Source organism: Lactuca saligna, chromosome 2 (assembly GCF_052625555.1).
Source record: "Lactuca saligna cultivar CGN05327 chromosome 2, ASM5262555v1, whole genome shotgun sequence".
Lineage (NCBI taxonomy): Eukaryota > Viridiplantae > Streptophyta > Magnoliopsida > Asterales > Asteraceae > Lactuca > Lactuca saligna.
In genome coordinates, this window is record NC_136418.1 from 170,139,624 (window position 1) to 170,156,395 (window position 16,772).

At 35.0% G+C, this 16,772-nt stretch overlaps 1 protein-coding gene across 1 annotated transcript; it reads left to right on the plus strand.

Moving 5' to 3' along the window:
• The first annotated feature begins 13,575 nt into the window (after positions 1-13,575).
• LOC145032740 (Major facilitator superfamily protein) lies at positions 13,576-16,636 on the plus strand. Its single transcript, XM_078981649.1, has 10 exons — positions 13,576-13,977; positions 14,620-14,783; positions 14,955-15,018; positions 15,144-15,257; positions 15,356-15,400; positions 15,496-15,746; positions 15,848-15,938; positions 16,019-16,128; positions 16,204-16,327; positions 16,426-16,636. Exons 1-10 carry the CDS (start codon positions 13,822-13,824, stop codon positions 16,609-16,611), a joined length of 1,305 nt encoding a protein of 434 aa, XP_078837775.1. The 5' UTR covers positions 13,576-13,821; the 3' UTR covers positions 16,612-16,636.
• The last annotated feature ends 136 nt before the right edge of the window (positions 16,637-16,772 follow it).

Consider the following 16,772-nt stretch of genomic DNA (forward strand, 5'->3'; position numbering starts at 1 on the left):
GATGACTTGTAAGGAACGTTCACTATGAAGGAATTTAAGATGGTTGTGTGGTGTTGTGGCAACGATAAGGCTCTGAGATCTGATGGCTTAACTTTCTAGTTTATAAAAGAGTATTGGGATGTTATTAAAGATGACATGCTTGTTTTCATTAAAAACTTCAAGGTGAATGGGAGGATTTGTAAGAGATGTAATGCCTCCTTTATATCTCTTATTCCAAAATGTAACAACCCTTTCTTTTTCTAAAAGACTACAGTCCGATAAATTTAATCAGTTGCATGTATAAGATTCTCTCCAAAGCGCTCTCTTTGAGACTTAAAAAAATCATTGGTAAAGTAGTTGACCTAGAGCGGTTAGCATACACTAAAGTAAGAAGTATTCTTGGTGACCCTATCATTTTAAATGAATTATATTCCTGGGCTACAAAATCTAAAAAGAAAGTCCTCATTTTCAAAGTTGACTTTGACAAAACTTTCGATTCACTTAATTGAGGATTCTTAGATTCGATAATGGAGCAAAGGAACTTCAGTTTAAAATGGAGAAAATGGATTCATGTTTGTCTATCTTCCGGAAAGGCTTCCTTCTTGTCAACGGCTTCTCCACTAAGGAGTTTGACATAAAGAGGGGAGTGAGACAAGGCCTATCTTCCTTCCTTTTTGTTATTTCCATGGAGGGTCTAAGTATATATTTGAAAGAAGCTATTTAGCAAAACTACTTTCATGGTATTTTGTTACCAAACAATGGGCCTTGTTTATCTCATCTCATATGTGCAGATGACTGAACTTTATTGGTGAGTGGTCTGAGGATAATGTTATCAATCTCAATAAAATTTTGAATGTTTCCATATTGCTTCCAGTTTGACAGTGACCCTTCACAAAAGTAAAGTTTTTGGAGTCACAGTTGAAAACATTGAGCTTTGTCATCTTTCTAATATCCTTTGTTGTGAGCCCGCTAGTTTTCCTTTTACATACATCGGTGTTCCTATTGGATCCAACATAAGGCTTGCCAAGAATTAGAAACCCATCGTTGAGAAGTTTAAAACAAAACTTTCGAATCAGAAAGCGAGCACCATTTTCTTTGGTAGGAGAGTTACCCTTGTTAAGCCTGCTTCGAGTAGTCTCCTATTTTTCTATTTCTCGTTGTTCAAAGCTTCGAAAAAAATTATTTATACTTTAGAGGGTATTAGACCAAAATTCCTTTGGGGAGGTGAAGATAATAATAAGAAAATGCATTGGATTGCTTGGAGTAGTTTGGTTACACCTAAAAACAAAGGCGGTATCGGTATTGGGTATCTTAGAACCATAAATGTAGCTTTACTTGCCAAGTGGTTGTGACATTTAAAATGTGAATACAAAAGTCTTTGGTTGTTGTATATAACAAAAGTTCATAACATTTTTGGTATTAATGGTAAACCGTTAGCAAAATGCAGGCTTCCAGGGATTTGGTTCTCTATTTGTAAAGTTGAGGTGAAGCTTGAATAGTGAAACATTTATTTTAACAACCTTCTTGAAAGGAATATTGGGGCAAGAGATAACACACACTTCTGGAAGGATCGTTGGATTGATAGTAGAGTCGTTACGGATGTTTTCCCAAAATTATATATGATTGAGACACAAAAAAAAATTGTAAAATTGCTGAAAGAATTCATAATCCTGGAGCCGTTGGACAATGGTGTTGGAAAAGAAACCCAAGAAATGGTGATGAGACCACTTAACTGCACGCACTTAACAGGTTGGTCTCTGGGATGAGGCTGTCGATGGACCCTGATTTATGGCGCTGGAAAAGTGATTTTAATAGAAAATTTTCTATTAGATCGCTAAGAAAGTTGACGGATAATGCTAGAATTGTTGATGTGCATTATATATATATATATATATATATATATATATATATATATATATATATATATATATATATATATATATCGGAATTACAACAGATGGGCCGAAGCTCACTTAATATGGGCTGCACAAAATAACATCAATGTATATATATAGAGAGAGATACGCTAACAACCCCCCACATTTTGAACATGAGTAACATTATGAACATTCAAACTGGACTGAAAATCCAAAAATAATGTCGAGGGAAGACTCTTTGTGAAAATGTTATCATATAGAGATTTGGAGGGAACATGAAGAATGCGTAAATGACTAGTGGCGACTTTGTCTTGAACAAAATGAAGACCTATCTTAATTTTCTTAGGACGTTGATGTTAAAACCGATTGGAAGACATGTAAATCGCACTGATATTGTCACAATAAACAATAGTAGCGTGATACGGTGAGTAGTGTAGCTCAAGGTGGAGATTGTGTATCCAACAAGTCTCAACAACTACATTACCAACTCCTCTATATTTGCTTAAGCACTAGAGTGAGAGATCATGTTCTATCATTTAGAAGACCAAAATAACTGATTGTGTCTTAAGAAAACACAATACCTGGATGTAGAACGACGAGATACCACACATCCTGCCTAATCGGTGTCAGAGTAAGCAATAATATCCCTATTACGAGAGATGAAAATTTGAAGACCATGATCAAAAGTACCCAAATGTATATGAGAATACTCTAGAGAGAGGTGAAGTGAGGCTCTCTAGGATCATCCATGTAGAGACAAATTTGTTGAATACCATATGTAATGTCAGTCTTGTGAAAGTCGAATATTGTAAACCACCATCAATACTGTGATATATAGAACCATCAAATTTAGCAGACAAGTCAACTGGAGTGGAGGTAGGTTTACAATTAAGCATGGAAGCATGAGCCAATATTTCACTAGCATATTTATGTTGATATAAAAGCAGACCAGTGACAGTTCTGGTAGCAGAGATACCCAAGAAATAATGTAAATCGCCAAGATATGTCATAGCAAATTCAGATCCAAGAATCGAGATAATGTGTGACAAAAGTTGAGGAGAGGAGCTAGTGAGAACAATATCATCCATGTAAAGGAGGAAATAAGCAGTGTGTTGGCCATGCCTATAGATAAAAAAAGAATAACACTTGTTGTTAGTAAACCTATTGCGAATAATAAACACATTCAAACGATGGATCTAAGCGCGCAGAGCCTATTTGAGACCATATAACAATCATTGTTATAAACATACATGATCAGGTTTAGAAGAATCATGAAAACCTAGTGGTCATTTCATATAAACTGTCTCATGTAGATGGTCATGAAGGAAAACATTCTTCACATCAAGATGATGAATAAGCCACTTATGAGTGACAACAATGCTCAAAATTGTACGAACAGTGATTGGTTTGACAACAAGGATAAATGTCTCTTCACAGTCAATACCAGATCTCTGAGTATGATCGTTAGCAACAAGTCTAGCTTTGTAGAGATCTAGAGAACCATCCGCATGAAGTTTCTTTTTAAAATCTAGATGAAATTAATGAGATTAGCATTAGGTAGGCGCAGAACTAGAATCTAGGTATTGTTCGAAATAAGAGAAAAGAATTCCTCTTGCATTACTTTAAGCCAGTAAGAATCCTAAAACGCCTGTAAGTAGGTACGAAGAGTTGAAGAGGAAGTGTCAACGTGGAGATTGAGTTTTTGAATAGGTTTCTTGATAACCCATTTTCTAAGAGTGAGCATTGGGTGATGAGCGGAATTAAGTGGGTAAGGGTGCAAGGCTGGAGTTTGAGGAGAAAAGGCTCAACCGATAGTGAAATCAAAAGACGAAGAGGGTTGATCAGTAGTCGAAGCAAATTGATCGACGGGTTGATCAACGAGAGCAGTGGGTTGCGATAAAGATGGATGTGAGGGGGATTCAGATTCAGTGTTAGGATGCTGATCAAAGAAAGAAGAAGGATGATCAACAACATTGGGAGTGACCGAGGATGAGCAAGAAACGGGTGGAGGTTGAGTAAAAATAGGAGGAATGTCAATGTTGTCAAGAAATGAGTAGGAAAGGGCTTTATTAGGTGTCAAGGATCCAAATGGAAATGTTGTTGCATCAAAAAAAACATGTCTCAAAATAATGATTTGTTTATTATCGAGATTGAGACAACGATATCCTTTTTGGTTAGTGGGATATCAAGAAACATGTAGGGAGTGGAACGAGGAGAATGTTTATGAGGAGTGACAATATGAGGAAAACAAGAGTAGCCAAAAAACATGAGAGTACGAACTATATTATTGATGTGATATAATTTGTGAAAAGGAGTGTCATTATTAATGGTGGTGGATGGAAGGATGTTTAGGAGGTGTGTGTCCATTTTTAGAGCTTCAACCCAATAGTCGGGTGGAAGACGAGCATGAAACATGAGAGTATGAACTATATTATTGATGGTCCGCAGCATGCGTTCAAATTTACCATTTTGTTAAGATGTATGAGGGCATGAAAAATGAATTTGGTTGCCATTGATGTCACAAAGTTGGTGAAATCAAGTATTATCATATTCACCACCATTATGACATTGAAAAACCTTAATGTCGTTTTGAATTGATTTTAAACAAGAGATGAAAAATGAACAAATTTAGAGAAAACATCATATTTTGTATGTAAAGGATAGGCACACAAAAAAATAAGAAAACTTATCAAGGAAAATAACATAATATTTAATGCCACTAATATTTTCAGTTGGAGAGGTCCATATATTGGAGTGTATAAGATCAAAAGGAGAAGACAAAACATGAGAATAAAAACTAAATGGTAATTTAATGTGTTTACCAAGTTGACAAGATTGACATAAAGTGGAAATTTTATTATTTTTGGAACATGAAATAGAACTACGATCAATTAAAGTCTTGAAAACTTGACAATTGGGATGTCCAAGACGCAAATGCTAAATGAATGGAGCAACAGAGACGAAAGATTGAGAGGATGGATGAGACCAGATAGAGATATCTAGTGTTATCACATCACATGAGAATTCGAATGGTTTGAAGATCCTTCACAAAAAACCAAAATAGTTAAATTCAATAGAAACCATATTGTCACAAATAAAATGACACACATAGATCAAGTTTTTAATAATTTTAGGAGTGATTAATACATTTTTTATTGTGAGAGTACGATACGGGTTTGGAAAGGAGGTGTTTCCAACTTTACTTACAGGAATTGAGGACTCATCACCTACCAAACCATTATCCTAACCCTAAGAGGAAATAGTTTGGCATTCCCGAACCCACCAACACAAGTCTAGAAATATGACAAACGCTTACATAACAAAAACTACAAAGTATTTTTAGAGTATACAAATCTTGTGAACTTACCAACATTATGTTGAACTTTCAAACCACGTGTATTCCTAGGTCTCCAATTGAAATAGCAGATATTACAACAATGGTTGAAGAAGTGACTAGCAGTCTACCGAGAAGCATAATTACCAAGATAAAACACAATGTAATAAATTTATAGTCCTTATTTAATTTAACAATTGATAAATGGAAGTGATATTTATGTTATAATAAGTATGTATAATCTTTATCTGTGATCCAACATCCTAACGTCGCACATCCGGGCATTTCCACCGCTGGTCGGGGGTGTGATAGATTGTTACCAGAGCTAGAGGTTATAGCGAACTAGTAATTCTTTAGGAACTACAACTATAACCTAGGAAATGCACTCTAAATTAGGTTTAACCCTTAATCCTAATAACTAAAAGAATTATTATTAATTACCATAATTATAGACTACTTACATGAAAGGTGTCTAGTTTGAACTATCGCTTGGGTTGCTGTATTTCAGAAGGAGGTTATATAGGGTGCAAAACTCTAAAATTTAGGGTTTCCCACCCAGCCACCAACATGTCGAGTTTCACTCACAAACTCGTCGAGTTGGTCCATAAAAATTCACAACCCAAAAGTCCTTCAACACGTCGTGTTGAGGCTACCAACATGTTGAGTTCAAATGGAAAATGAGCTTAAGGAAACAAATCTCATACCTGGGAATGGAGATGTTATAGACACTAAAATCACCAACATGTTTAACATGTTTCTTGTTTCTCTTCAATTGATTTGTATTTTACTGATAAAATATATCTGGTCAAATCATGGATCTAGATATTGTTTTAAAAAGCAACAAAAGTGAATTTGTTATCTATTTTGATATTAGAATCATCCAGTTTGTAGAGGGGTTAATACTGTTTTTATTCGACAAGAAACAGAAAATCAAGCTGCTTGTTTATAGAAAATTAGAACACCCTTTGTTATTTCTGTAACATCCCAAAAATATAATCCAAAAATTCCGTTTTAATTATTCATAAAAACCACAATTGCCATTCATCATCTCATAAAACATAAGTAATGTATCTCAATCATCATAACAAAATATCGTATCAAATCATATGTCAAAATATCAGAGTAAATCATCCCAGGCTAAAAGCTATAGTGTGTGCCATGTAGTCATCCCGAGCTCTTCCCCTTGATAGTGGAAGTACTTGAAACCAAAAGTGAAAACTGTAAGCACGAAGCTTAGCGAGTCTCCCTAAATTACCACATACCATACACATAATCACATACCTCAAACATTGGGCCTAGCCCGCTACATTGGGCCCCTCCTGGCATCGGACGAATCCGGTATCAGGCCCTGCCCGGTATCAGGCCCCACTCGGTATATATATTTGTTTCTAGTAGGCCCCGCATATCTTCCCCCCTCCCTCTATACACACTCAAACATATAATCATAATCCTGCTAGTACATAACTGATGATACGCCCCTCAGAGCGGGCCAGAAACAAGCGAACCCCCGATGAGGAGTTTCTAGCGAAGCCCGGGCCGGCGACTCGGCCGCTCAGGCAACCCCGGACTCCCGCGAGGCGACTCAGCCGCTCTGGAAACCCCAGACTACCGTGAGCTGACAGCGTAGGAAGTTCACCCTCGCTAAGTGTTGTCCTTTAGCAATAGTCGAAGGATAATGGCTCCATGCGACAAAGAGCACGACCAGAGCATTATCGTATGGACCAATCGTTGGACCGGACACTAAAGTGGAGCAGGTTCCTCCTAAAAGGGTGACGGATCTTTTCGGAGTCACACTCCTTATCCCTCGTACGGATTAAAGAGGATCCTCGGTATAAAAGGTTGATTACTCTGCCTTGAGAGGTAAGCTATTCTCTTCCCCGATCATACACCTCCATACTTCAGATTCATCCCACTAACTTGACCGTCAGAGTGTCTTTCCGGGACCTCCTCTGGGAGAGCAACTAACGTTTCTTCTTTCTTTGTGACCTCTCAGGTTCTATTCCGACGACCATCTCTCAGTAGCCAAGGTGGTTTGGAGCTAGGTCGCATCATTTGGCGCCATCCATTTGTATGACAATAGATATGCAAACCCCTTTTACTTTTTCTATTTCAACCTAACCACGCATGACGAAGAAGATGACGGGTGAGCCATCGGAACCACCGCATAGCCCAATACACCCAATGGTGTCGTTGGAAGCAACCAACACTCCAGCATTGCCATCCTTCGGTGGCCTGTCACCATCTCTTGAAGCAGCGCCACCCTCCGACATTTTTCCCGCTACCATCTCTTGAAGTAGCGCCATCATCCGGTGGCCTGCCACTGTCTCTTGAACCAACACCATCATATGGTGGCCTGCCACCACCTCTTGTGGCAGCACCATCATCTGGTGGTCCGCCACCATATCCCATGATGACACCGTCACCAAATGATCCTCCACCGTCCATTGCAGCAATCATGCAATCGGTTTTAACCCAGAGTCAAACATCGCCATCCACTCTGACCCACACAACACCCCCACCATTCCCAAATAGTAGTGTGCTTAACCATACATTGTACCCACTTTGCCACCATTTTTCCCTAACACTACCGAGTCTAGCAATCCCCAAACAACACCCACAACGATTCAACTATAATTACTTCTTTACACAAGGACTAAACCTTGCCTCATACGATTCAAAGGTTAAATATCTTAACTATAACTACCCCTTTCCACAAGGACTAAACCTTGCCTCATTAAGGCCTAACGCCTCATACAATCAACTTTATGCCTACGTCCCTAAAATAAGAAATGACGAAAAACATGATGTTACATGATTACTTTATAATTTACATACATGGAAAAAGTCTTAATATGGAAACAATGAAAAAACCTTTCCATGTGGTCTCATAAGTTGGTATATTGTAACTTGTGAAAGTGAATGTTATGTAGAAGCAACGTATAAGAACTTAGTGTCCCATGAATTGACCTATTTGTGTACAATTGTAATCTTTAGGCATTTGTAATTTTAATCTTTTTCCTATTAGGACATTTTAAATGTAAATTCTTTTCCTATTAAGTCAATGTGTTGTGACTGTCCAACCAATTATTATAACATTATACTTTCGAAATTTAACATATGAAGGCATTGTAGTTCTATTTTTTTTATTTATTAAGATATCAGGCTTTGAAAATCGAACCATTTATATCATTATACTTTAAACATCAAATCTATTAAGACATGGTATTTTTTACTACTAAGTATTTGTATTTATGAAATTCTGAACTTGTTTGATTTTTTTTTTTTAATTTTAGCATTATACTTTTGGTTTTTTACTATGAAGTCAATGTATTATGAAAATCTAACCACTTATAACATTTTACTTTCAATCTTGGTATCATACTTTTGGTATTTAATATTCTGATTTGTTAATAGCATTACAATTTCTATTTTTTTCTATAAAACATTGTCTGTATTTATTTATTTCTAGTGAGACTTTGTACTCGTTGTTCTAACCATATTTAGCATAGTGCCTTTACTTTTCACCTACAAAAACATAATACTTTTAAATACGAAAACTTGTTTGATTTTTTGTTGTGATGTAATCAATATACTAGCATTTTTTCTTCAATCGAAAACTATACTTAGAATTCTAAGCATTGCACTTTTATTTTTTATTCAATTAAAATCTAACATAATAAGATAATGTACTTTTATTATTTTTCCCAATTAAGACACAAAACTTTCAAAATAACGTTATTTAAAATTTGAACCTAATAAGATATTGTATGTTTAACTTTTTCCCTTTTAATATTTTATACTTATTCAAAATTTTAAACCTAATAAGCATTGCACTTGTTTGATTTTGGTTACTAATTAAGACTTTGTACTTTTAGTTATTTATATCAAGGCATTTTTCTTTGAAAATATGTAACATCCAGGCTCCCAAGTATATTATTTATGTATTTATTTTTGAGATTTACTGAATGACTTGACGAGTTGTGAGCCCAACTCGTCGAGTAGAGTCGATTTGGCCACGTGAGTTTAATAACCGACTCGACGAGTCAGAGAGCCAACTCGCCGAGTTGGCGTTGTGAGGTGAACCCTAAATCTCCGGGGTTGGGGCCTATTTAAGAGAACTTATGTCCTTATTTCTGCCTCACCAGCTGCCCAACTCCCTTGTGTGAAACCCTAAATGTTTGTTGTGAGCTAAGAGAGTTATAGAGCTAATCTTGAGTATTCTGATGCATCTTTTGAGGAGAATAGGAGATTATCCAACGAGGAACGAGGAGAAATTGTTGGATCTAGTGCTATATTGTCCATAGCTTTTGTGGAAGGTAAAAAGCCTACACATTTCTCATCTTATTGGTTAGATTTAAGGATTATGCAAGTTAGGGATTTTACCACCTTTTTATTGGGAATTGAGTGCATTGAGTCTATCAGGAGGTCTAGACTTCATATATGGACCTTGTGAGGTCCATAAAGTCCAAAGGTCCCAACTTTATTCAACCATATAAGAGTATTTTTGCTTAAACACCCTTATTAGAGTTGTAATGGCATTTTGGAGCAAAATATGCCATGCATGAACGTAAAGATCAAAGCTTTACATGACATTCAAGCCTTGGGATCTTAGACCTAGAATGTGGAGTGGTAGATCTGCCTTAAAACGTCTGAATGAGAATTTAGACTGAAGGGACTCGCTAAGTCAACGATATGACTCGACGAGTCGGCTAGGGTTTTCCCTGATGAGTCCGAACATGGGTAACTCGACGAATCGACGAGACAACTCGATGAGTTGAGTTGGGTTTTCATGATGTTCTGAAGGAACAAGGGGGACTCAACGAGTCACATAGATGCACTCGGCGAGTCAGGTCAACATGGACAGCTGACTCGAGTGTTGACTTCTATCGACTTTAGGGTTTAGTCAAGGTAGGGAGAATGGTAACCATGGAGGGGTAAACTGGTCTTTTATCCATTCGAAGAGTTTGAGAAAGACAATAACCTAGTTTATTTCGAATCACGATTTAAGTGTTAATTAAGGATTATTATCTTATGTGTTAGGTTGAGGCTAGTTCGAGATTCGTGTACGATATTATTACTTGCAAGCTTACGAGGTGAGTCTTCTCACTATACTTTACCTAGTGTGGTAATCCTTGTGTGACCGGAGGGTCTTACGTGTTATATTGAGTATTGTGATATCCTGCATTATGTCTTTGTGATTTGTGTCGTGTATTATTCTGAGCTTACCGAGTTAGGATCAGAGGGTCCACCTGAGTTGCGGGACCGGAGGGTCCCATTGAGACACATTGACCAGAGGGTCTTATTTGAGCATAGCCATGAGAGGCTAATGAGATATGTGTGGTATTTTGGGGAACTCACTAATCTTCGTGCTTACCGTGTTATGTGTTATGTGTTTTAGGTACCTCTCAGGATCACGGGAAGGCACCGACTTGATAGTACACACTGGAGCAAGCTTATTTTCATGATTCTGGATAGTGATTTGTATTTGTAGATTTGTTGACATTTGAGACACTTTTGGTTTTTTAGAAAATGTAAAAATGAGTTTTATTGTGTTTTAAAATGAAAATTTTGTCTGAAAATTTACGTTGTAACAAAATATAAAGGATAATGACTTAAAAGGGTACTATATTTTTTTGATTTGTACACATTTGGTCACTGAGTTTTTTTTTTTCATCCACATTTACCTCTTTAACTTGTTAAACTGTACACATTCAGTCCTTATGACTGGTTACTCCAGGTTACCCGGGAAAAATGGCTTAATAGGGTAATATATTTCTCATTTTATACACATTTAGTCCTTAATATTTTTGTACACGTTTAGTCCTAAATATATATTTTTTTTGTTTCAAAATATGCCATTTTTGTTTTTATACACATTTAGTACTTATGAATGTTTTCTTTAGGTTTTTCTCACGATATCTTACGTGGGACAATCATTGATGAAGTGTGTGGGGTTGTTGATATTTATGTGTAATGTCTCATTTTCACAACCAAAAATTTTCATTTTTAAATAAGGCAAAACTCCCTAATTATAAATCCATTATTAAGAAAAAAAAACATTTATTCCAAAATATATTTATCGAAAATCAGAGTAATATAAGAAACGCAAAATCCCCAATATTGTTGATGAGTGTGTACAGTTATGCATTCTCCTTCCCAAGACCAACGATAGAACCTGAAAACATAAACAACTGGGTAAGCACAAAGTTTAGTCAGTTTCCCCTAAAATACCCGATACAAAAAACGTATTATTATGCATAACGGACCCACACTCATCAGATTGGAATACATTGGCCCAATCAATCATCGGATTGGAATGCCAACATGTAATAGGTCCAATCAGTCATCGGGCTCGGGCTAGAATACCGAAGGTTTGTTGACATGCTACCTTAACCCTACCGCTCTTCTCAAGTCTCCGTGCCTATAGCTTATAGTCAGTCCGCACCAAGTATCTTGGCCTAAAACATATAAGATGTCGTGAGAAAATCTAAAGAAATCATTCAAAAATACTGAATGAATACAAAAACAAAAATGATTTATTTTGCAACAAAAAAAATATTAAGGACTAAATGTGTACACAAATATTAAGAACTAAATATGTACAAAGTGAGAAATATATTACCCTATTAAGTCATTTTTACCGGCTAACCTGGAGTAGCTGGTCATAAGGACTAAATTAATTTGTACAGTTTAATAAGTTGAAGGGGGTAAATGTGGACGAAAAAAAAAATCAAGTGATTAAATGTGTATAAATCAAAAAATATATTACTCTTTTAAGTCATTATCCCAAAATATAAATTTGTTTTATTCTGATTACCAATTATCTTTCTATTATTTTTCATATTAAGATATTTTAGTTTAATTTATTACAAAGACATTATTACCTTCTACTACAGAATGATAATTTCAAACTCTAATCTTTTAAAACAATGTACTTAATTATATTATATTTTTCCTATTAAGATATTTTATTTTGAAAATTTAAACATGTTTGACTTTGGTTTGAAAATATAAAACATGTTTGATTTTTTGCTATCAGTTTTCCTCTTAAGAAACTATAGAAACCTAACCAATTATACTTCCTTTTTTCCATACATAGTGTTATACTTTCAAAACCAACCATTTACAGCAGTATAAAAACTAACCTATTTATAATTTTTATATTCATTTTATGAGCTTGCATCTATCCTTCAACAAACCCAAAGTACCTCTTTCACCAACTTATCCAATCTTAGCCAATGTACTTTGGACAGATGGCCAAATGGACCATTTGTCACCATTAGTGTTTCACTCATTTTCCAAACACATTTTATACATCGAGTAATGTTTTATCCACATCATCTCATGTTTCTCTTACTCTTACAGTTACCTCGTCATTTTTAAACATTAGGGTTCATAATAATACAACATTTCTCCTTGTGGGTGTACACGATCTCCACTTTGTCCAACCATGTAAATGCCAGTTGTTGTCTATATTTGGTTGTTGTGTTTGCACTTGTTCATGAAACTAAGTGTTTGATATATATTTTTTTAATGTGTTTTGCATCGGTTGAGATATGTTCAAAAATTCATTTGGATCCGCAGTAATCTCCCCACAAGTATGTATATACAATTAATCTGTGTAACTATCTTTTTGAGTTCACACCGACACGTCAATCACAGAGGCTCTTATGAGTAGCCACACATGCACATTTTTGCCATAATAGACTAGCAACAACTTTATTTTCCAACTGTGGTGTTACTAACACTTCACAACTCCCCATCTTATATTCTAACTTCATAAATGAAGCTTTTGACAGTAGGAAATAACATGTGACCTTTTTAGTTTGTTGTAGTTAACAAAACAGTTTTAACATTTTAGTATAAATAATAAATGGAATAAAAAACCACAAATTTCAAATATGTATTTTAATTAAAATCCTTTTAAAATTCTTATTAATATAGCTTGTATTATTATAAGGAATATACAAGGAAAGTAGAAAAATCAATTAAAATTTCAACTGAATCAGGTATCAAATGGAAAAAGACAAGACAAAGAAAACGATGTGGTCTCCTTCACGGTAACGGACAAATAATGAGGCGTCAGATTATCCGTCTTATTATTTTCCCACCAAACGAATTAATATATAAATTAACGTTAACTTGCAATATGCTCCCCTATAAAACCGGCCTACGAACAAATTGATCCCTTTACTTATATGATTTAAAATTTTTAGGTGCTACTTTCTTGTATTTTCGGTCATGAATTTCTTACTTTGTTACGATATTATTATTTTATTGTATTGATTTTTAATTTATCTTCAAAAACCCAACTAATCGCCAAAATTTCATTTTATTTTGAATTTTTATGAATAAAATAATTTAACAATAATATAAGTTGTTAAAAATCTAAAGCAACTCACACACACACAAACACACCAGATTCTACAGATTCTTCTCTCTGTGTCGTCTATCAGATCCTTCCGATTCCATCAATAATTTATACCTTCTGCTCTCGCCGGCGCTCCAATTTTTTGTTAAATTTATGTATATTTGTATATATAAATCGATAATATCCATGTACCTATGATTCTGTAAAGTTAGTGTCTCATACTGGAGATATCAAGGATCGATCATTAGTCGAATCAATAGATGGCCACGGATGAAGAATCACCGCTTGTTGACCAGAATCAAAATGGAACTCAAACGCTTAATCATAGCAGAGACATTCATATTCTGAGCTGGGCGTTCTTGTTGATTTTCCTTGCTTACGGCGCTGCTCAGAATTTGCAGAGCACACTCAACACTGTGAGTTTCCTTTTTCTGGTTCTGCATATATAATTTTCAGTTTAATTATTGTGTTAAATTTGCTCGATGTTTGTATGCATCAATTTTTATCAGAGAGAAGTTGGATTAAGGACTCTATCCTTTCCACCTTTTTCGGTCAATGATTGTATAGAGTTATTGAAAAACCTTTGCTAACTTCAATATTAAATTGGCGAAAAATCGATATCAATTTGGATTTGAGGAGTCATAATGTTGACCTCAAAAGTCAAGGTATATGTTTTGAGGGAATGGAGTCGTAGTTACAGATGGTTGGTTGATTATTTTGTGTAGATGTATAAGCCTTAAGTGACTAGGTCTTCTGAGTTTGCTGTCAATAACTTTGTAAATTGATTAAAAAATTATGGACATTTAATTGGTGTTGACACTTCAAACTCGATATTTTTTAGAAAAGTTTCCATTATTGAACAAAATCAGCACAGCAGATAGAAAAGGAGGAATTAATTCGCTAGTCAAAACACTTGTATCATCTGTGTGTTTCTTATCTTTTTTCTCATAAGTCGTTTAAGTAGATATTTGTAACTGTATCTGGATTAAGGGAGAAGAAATCAGATATGAATGGTTATATAATCTTATGTGATCATTAAATGTTTTGTGTTATTACAGGATGGAGATCTGGGAACAATTTCACTTGGCATATTGTACACATCTTTCACAGTTTCTTCACTTTTTGCCTCTTCAGTTGTTAGAAAACTTGGATCAAAGAATGCTCTGCTTCTTGGTACTACAGGTTACTGGCTATACATAGCTGCAAATTTAAAACCATCCTGGTAATTATCAGTCTTGCAATGCTGCTACTAAATCCATGATTTACTTATAATTGTTAAATTCATTTTTAACAAACTCCCATTTCTTTTGTATCTCAGTTAAATGTCTTCTACTCTTCTGTCAATTTGTGATATAATTTTGATTCTATCATTTTCCATTTTCCTCCCTCATAGGTATACAATGGTGCCAGCTTCTTTGTACCTTGGATTTGCTGCTGCTATTTTATGGGTTGGGGAGGTACATATCTTTTCTTTTGAGATCCTTTTAATTTTATAAATTCAAACATTTATACAATATTTTTGACTTGTAAGAGTAATTAATATATTTGTTGCTTACTATTTGAGTATATCTTTGTATATCAGGGGACATACCTTACCTCTGCTGCAAGGAGCCAAGCAATTGATCACAAGCTACATGAAGGAACTGTAATCGGTCACTTCAATGGAGAATTTTGGGCGATTTTTGCTACTCATCAGGTGTAGTTTAAACTTTCAGTTAACAAAGGCAATTATTTATTAAAGCGATTAAAGCTGTGAACTGATAAACTAATTTCTATTTCTATTGAACTTTTCAGCTAGTTGGAAATCTTTTGACTCTTTTTCTGTTGAAGGATGGAACTGTAAGAATCTATATAACTAAATTGATCCCATTAAATTTGCTTCTAACAACCACTACCTATTTTATTTTTTTTAATTATTATTTAATTATTTACAGGAGGGAAGTACAAGTGGCACAACTTTACTTTTCACTGTCTTTCTTGGCAGCATGACCTTGGGAACTTTTCTAATGGCATTCTTAAAGAAAAGGGACAATGAAGAAACAGATGAACAAAGAGATTCCTCTCTTAGTTTCTATTCTTTCCTAATATCTTTATGGAAGCATGTGATAACTCCATTATGTGACGCAAGGATGTTATTAATTGTCCCACTTATAGCATATTCAGGTCTACAACAAGCATTTGTCTGGTATGCATAAGTCAACTTACAACACCATCAATATAAATTTTCCATTTTCATTTTTCTTCAGTTAACCTTGGATTCTATTTTTTTTTTTTTTATCATTTTAGGGCAGAGTTCACAAAGTTTTTTGTTCAACCATCTCTTGGTGAGTCAGGTGTAGGTGGTGCCATGGCTGTATATGGAGTTTTCGATGCGATTGTAAGTGACATGATTCTAAGTGAAGGGACTATTTGTGTCGTTGTGTGAACTATATGGACTAAATTTGAAACTTGTATCAGTGTTCTCTAGCTGCTGGTCGGTTTACATCAGGTCTCACATCGATCACTGTGATTGTTTCTGGTGGAGCTTTTCTTCAGTGTGGTATATTGATCTGGCTCCTGAATTACAGGTGATATTTTTCTCCTGTTAGTTTTTGTGAAAAAATAATTTTTAAATCTAAAATCTTTTCCCTTTATTTTTGCAGTGTGCCTACTGGTGCTCTTGGAGTAGTATATCCACTTCTGATTGCTGCCATATGGGGAATAGGAGATGGGGTGCTCATGACACAACTAAATGCCTTGTTGGCAATGTTGTTCAAGCATGACATGGTAATCCATGTTTGAATTTATTTTTCAATTTTTTTATTAGGTTTATTAAGATATTTAAATGAACTTATATATCCTGTGTGATTTTGATTTTTGAACAGGAAGGAACATTTGCACAACTGAAGCTGTGGCAGAGTGCTTCAATTGCAGTTGTATTCTTTTTGAGTCCATATATCTCACTGCAAGCCATGCTTTTTCTAATGCTTGCTGCACTCATCTTATCATTAGCTGCCTTTCTATTCCTTGTGCTCAATCTAGAAAAAGCTTTCTCCTCAAATCACACTTAATTAAAAAAAAAAAAAAAAAAAAAAACCTCTTGCTCTTTACCTTTACCTTCTTTTCACTTGTTATTTATCCTTCTTTTTTATTGTACTGACTGTTTATTCCAGTCATATATATTTCAACTTTTTTCATAATTTGTTTACTTCTTTGAATACAAACCCGCATG